Source organism: Oncorhynchus masou, chromosome 8 (genome assembly GCF_036934945.1).
Source record: "Oncorhynchus masou masou isolate Uvic2021 chromosome 8, UVic_Omas_1.1, whole genome shotgun sequence".
Classification (NCBI taxonomy): domain Eukaryota; kingdom Metazoa; phylum Chordata; class Actinopteri; order Salmoniformes; family Salmonidae; genus Oncorhynchus; species Oncorhynchus masou.
Window position 1 is genome coordinate 4,369,965 of NC_088219.1, and position 5,000 is coordinate 4,374,964.

The window sequence follows — 5,000 nt, forward strand, 5'->3', positions numbered from 1 at the left end:
CACAGCCTGGGATTGAACCCGGGTCTGTAGCGACACCCATAGTACTGCGATACAGTGCCTTAGACCGTTGCGCCACTTGGTAGGCCACACCCATCATCATTATATTTCCCAACATGCTCTACTGCAGGTAGATTTTTTTAGGATTGTTTTTAATATCTGTGTTTTTGCATCTACATTGATTGATTTGATTGATTGATTTGATTGATTGATTATAGTTATGCTTCAAAGAAACCAATACAGAGTCTTGTATTAAAACCCCTGTTGTTCTGGATGACTGTGTAATCTCACTCTCAGAGCATGCACACACCAGCTGGCAAGTGTCGTCACAGACATTTTCAATCTCTCCTTGTCCCAGTCTATTATCCCAAATTGTTTCAAACTGACCACCATAGTCCCTGTTCCCAAGAAATCCAAGGTAACCTGCCTAAATGACTAACATCCTGTGACGCTCACATCTGTAATTATGAAGTGCTTTGAAAAGGCTTCTCGTGGCACACAACACCACCATCATCCAAGACACCCAGGACTCACTCCAATTCACATACCGCCCCAAACAGATCCACAGATGACGCAATCTCTATTACACTCCACACTGCCCTTTAAAACCTGGACAAGAGGAGAAATAACTACGTGAGAATGCTGCTCATTGACTACAACTCAGTGTTCAACACCATAGACCCCTCCAAGCTCATCACCAAGCTCAAGACCCTGGGACTGAACACCTCCCTCTGCAACTGGATCCTGGACTTCCTGACTGGTCGGCCCAAGGTGGTGAGGTTAGGCAGAAATACCCCCGCCATGCTGACCCTCAACATGGGGGGCCCCTCAGGGGTGCGTGCTTAGTCCCCTCCTGTACTGCCTGTTCACCCGTAATTGTGTGGCCAATCACGACTCCAACGCCATCATCAAGTTTGCTGACGACACGACGGCGGTAGACCTGATCACCAACAACAACGAGACAGCCTATAGGGAGGAAGTCAGAGACCTGGCAGTGTGATGCCAGGACAACAACCTCACCCTCAACGATGAGACAGCCTATAGGGAGGAGTTCAGAGACCTGGTGGTACCAGGACAACAACCTCTCCCTCAACGACAGTAAGACCAAGGAGCTGATTGTGGCCGCCAGGAGAAAGAGGGGGGAGCACGTCCCTATCCATATCGACGGCACTGTAGTGGAACGGGTGGAGAGCTTCAAGTTCTTTGGCGTCCATGTCACTAAGGACTTAACATAGTGCACACACACACCCGAGCACAACAGCGCCCCTTCCCCCTCAGGAGGCTGAAAAGATTTGGCAGATCCTCTAAAAGTTCTACTGCTGCACCATCGAGAGCATCGTCACTGGCTGCATCACCGCTTGGTATGGACAAATTCAGCGCCCTCGATCACAAAGCGCTACAGAGGGTGATTCGTAAGGCCCAGTACATCACTGGTGCCGAGCTTCCTGCTATCAAGGACCTCTATATCAGGGGGTGTCAGAGGAAGGCCTTATTAAAACTGTCAGAACTTCAGCCAAAAAAGCCAGTTCACTACTGTCCGGCAAACGACAACAGAGCATAGGCACTTGGACCAACAGGCTTCGAGACACCTTCTACCCACAAGCCGAACAGCTGATAAATAGCCATCAGACTGTTAAATAGCCATCAGACTGTTAAATAGCCATCAGACTGATAAATAGCCATCAGACTGTTAAATAGCCATCAGACTGTTAAATAGCCATCAGACTGTTAAATAGCCATCAGACTGTTAAATAGCCATCAGACTGTTAAATAGCCATCAGACTGATAAATAGCCATCAGACTGATAAATAGCCATCAGACTGTTAAATAGCCATCAGACTGATAAATAGCCATCAGACTGATAAATAGCCATCAGACTGTTAAATAGCCATCAGACTGATAAATAGCCATCAGACTGATAAATAGCCATCAGACTGTTAAATAGCCATCAGACTGTTAAATAGCCATCAGACTGTTAAATAGCCATCAGACTGTTAAATAGCCATCAGACTGATAAATAGCCATCAGACTGTTAAATAGCCATCAGACTGTTAAATAGCCATCAGACTGTTAAATAGCCATCAGACTGATAAATAGCCATCAGACTGTTAAATAGCCATCAGACTGTTAAATAGCCATCAGACTGTAAAATAGCCATCAGACTGAATAGTTGATTAAACACAGACTACGTGAGTTGACCATATTTTGCACTTACTACACATATATACACACTATATACACACCATATACTCACCATATATACACTATATACACACCATATATACACTATATACACACCATATACACACTATATACACACTATATACACACTATACACACTATATACACACCATATACACACCATATACACACTATATACACACCATATATACACTATATACACAACATATATACACTATATACACACCATATACACACTAGACTATATACACACTATATACACACAATATACACTATATACACACCATATACACACTATATACACACCATATATACACTATATACACACTATATACACACTATATACACACTATATACAATATATACACACTATATACACACTATATACACACCATATACACACTATATACACACCATATATACACTATATACACACTATATACACACTATATACACACTATATACAATATATACACACTATATACACACTATATACACACCATATACACACTATATACACACCATATATACACTATATACACACTATATACACACTATATACACACTATATACAATATATACACACTATATACACACTATATACACACCATATACACACTATATACACACCATATATACACTATATACACACTAGACTATACTAGACTATATACACACTATATACACACCATATACACACTAGACTATATACACACCATATACACACTATATAAACACTATATTCACAATATATACACACTAAACTATATACACACACGAGACTACATAAACACTATATACACCCTAGACTATATACAGACTATATACACACTATATACACACTATATACACACTAGACTATATACACACTATATACACACTAGACTATATACACACTATACACACACACTATACTATACACACACTATATACACACTATATACACACACTAGACTATATATACCCTATATGCACACCATATACACACTATATACACACTATATACACACTATATACACACACTAGACTATATACACACTATATACACACCATATACACACTATATACAGACTATATACACACCATATACACACCATATACACACTATACACACTATATACACACTATATACACACTATATACACACCATATACACACCATATACACACTGTATACACACCATATACACACTATACACACTATATACACACTATATACACACTATATACACACCATATACACACTATATACACACTATATACACACTATATACACACTATATACACACTATATACACACTATATACACACTCGACTATATAAACCCTATATACACACCATATACACACTAGGCTATATACACACTAGACTATATACACACTATATACACACTATATACACACTAGACTATACCCACACTATATACACACCATATACACGCTCTAGTTTAACACTAGAATAGAAGTAACAGTCAAGGCTAATGCAGTATTAATTTGACACCACTATATACACACTATATACACACTAGACTATATACACTATATACACACTATATACACACTATATACACGCTCTAGATTAACACTAGAATAGAAGTAACAGTCAAGTCTAATGCAGTATTAATTTGACACCACGGAGTGTTTAATTAACGCTCATCATAATGTAACACTATAATCAGAGTAGTTTTTACACTCTGTAGAGTGGGACCATATGTACTCTGATGTAGTGTTAAAATTAACTCTGGTTGTTAGGTGTAGTGTGTAACATGTATAATCTAAGTGGCCCACCTTGCAGACAGCGTCCAGCGTATCTTCTGCAGTCTCCCCTGGTTGAATGACGACAAGCACAGGCTGGTCGTTAGGTAGACACACCCAGGATGGGGCCAGGTAGTCAGGAACCCAAATCTCACTGTCCACGCTGTCCTGGGGAATCATTTTCAATGAACCCTCCTCCTTCTGGATATGGAAATAGAGGTTTAAAGGAGAAAGGGAATTACAATGATAACAAACTAAATGAATACTATTACCTGAATTACTCTATATTGTTATCTGAATTAATCTATACTGTTATCTGAATTACTCTATACTGTTATCTGAATTACTCTATACTATTACCTGAAATACTCTATACTATTACCTGAAATACTCTATACTATTACCTGAAATACTCTATACTGTTATCTGAATTACTCCATGCCATCCTGCCTGTCACTAAGACTACCATCCTGCCAGACTACCATCCTGCCTGTCACTAAGACTACCATCCTGCCTGTCACTGAGATAACCATCCTGCCTGTCACTGAGACTACCATCCTGCCAGACTACCATCCTGCCTGTCACTAAGACAACCATCCTGCCTGTCACTAAGACTACCATCCTGGTTGTCACTGAGATAACCATCCTGACAGACAACCATCCTGCCTGTCACTAAGACTACCATCCTGCCTGTCACTGAGACTACCATCCTGCCAGACTACCATCCTGCCTGTCACTAAGACTACCATCCTGCCTGTCACTGAGATAACCATCCTGCCTGTCACTGAGACTACCATCCTGCCAGACTACCATCCTGCCTGTCACTAAGACAACCATCCTGCCTGTCACTAAGACTACCATCCTGGTTGTCACTGAGATAACCATCCTGACAGACAACCATCCTGCCTGTCACTAAGACTACCATCCTGCCTGTCACTAAGACTACCATCCTGCCTGTCACTAAGACTACCATCCTTGTTGTCACTAAGACTACCATCCTACCAGACTACCATCCTGCCAGACTACCATCCTGCCTGTCACTAAGACT

At 40.5% G+C, this 5,000-nt stretch overlaps 1 protein-coding gene across 1 annotated transcript in view; it reads right to left on the reverse strand.

Annotated features, from left to right (window-relative positions):
- LOC135544005 (rho guanine nucleotide exchange factor TIAM1-like) overlaps positions 1-5,000 on the reverse strand; it is a 176,822-nt gene that overhangs the window by 76,372 nt on the left and 95,450 nt on the right. Inside the window, 1 exon segment of the mRNA XM_064971328.1 lies at positions 3,986-4,153. Within this exon segment, the coding sequence (XP_064827400.1) occupies positions 3,986-4,153 (168 nt within the window).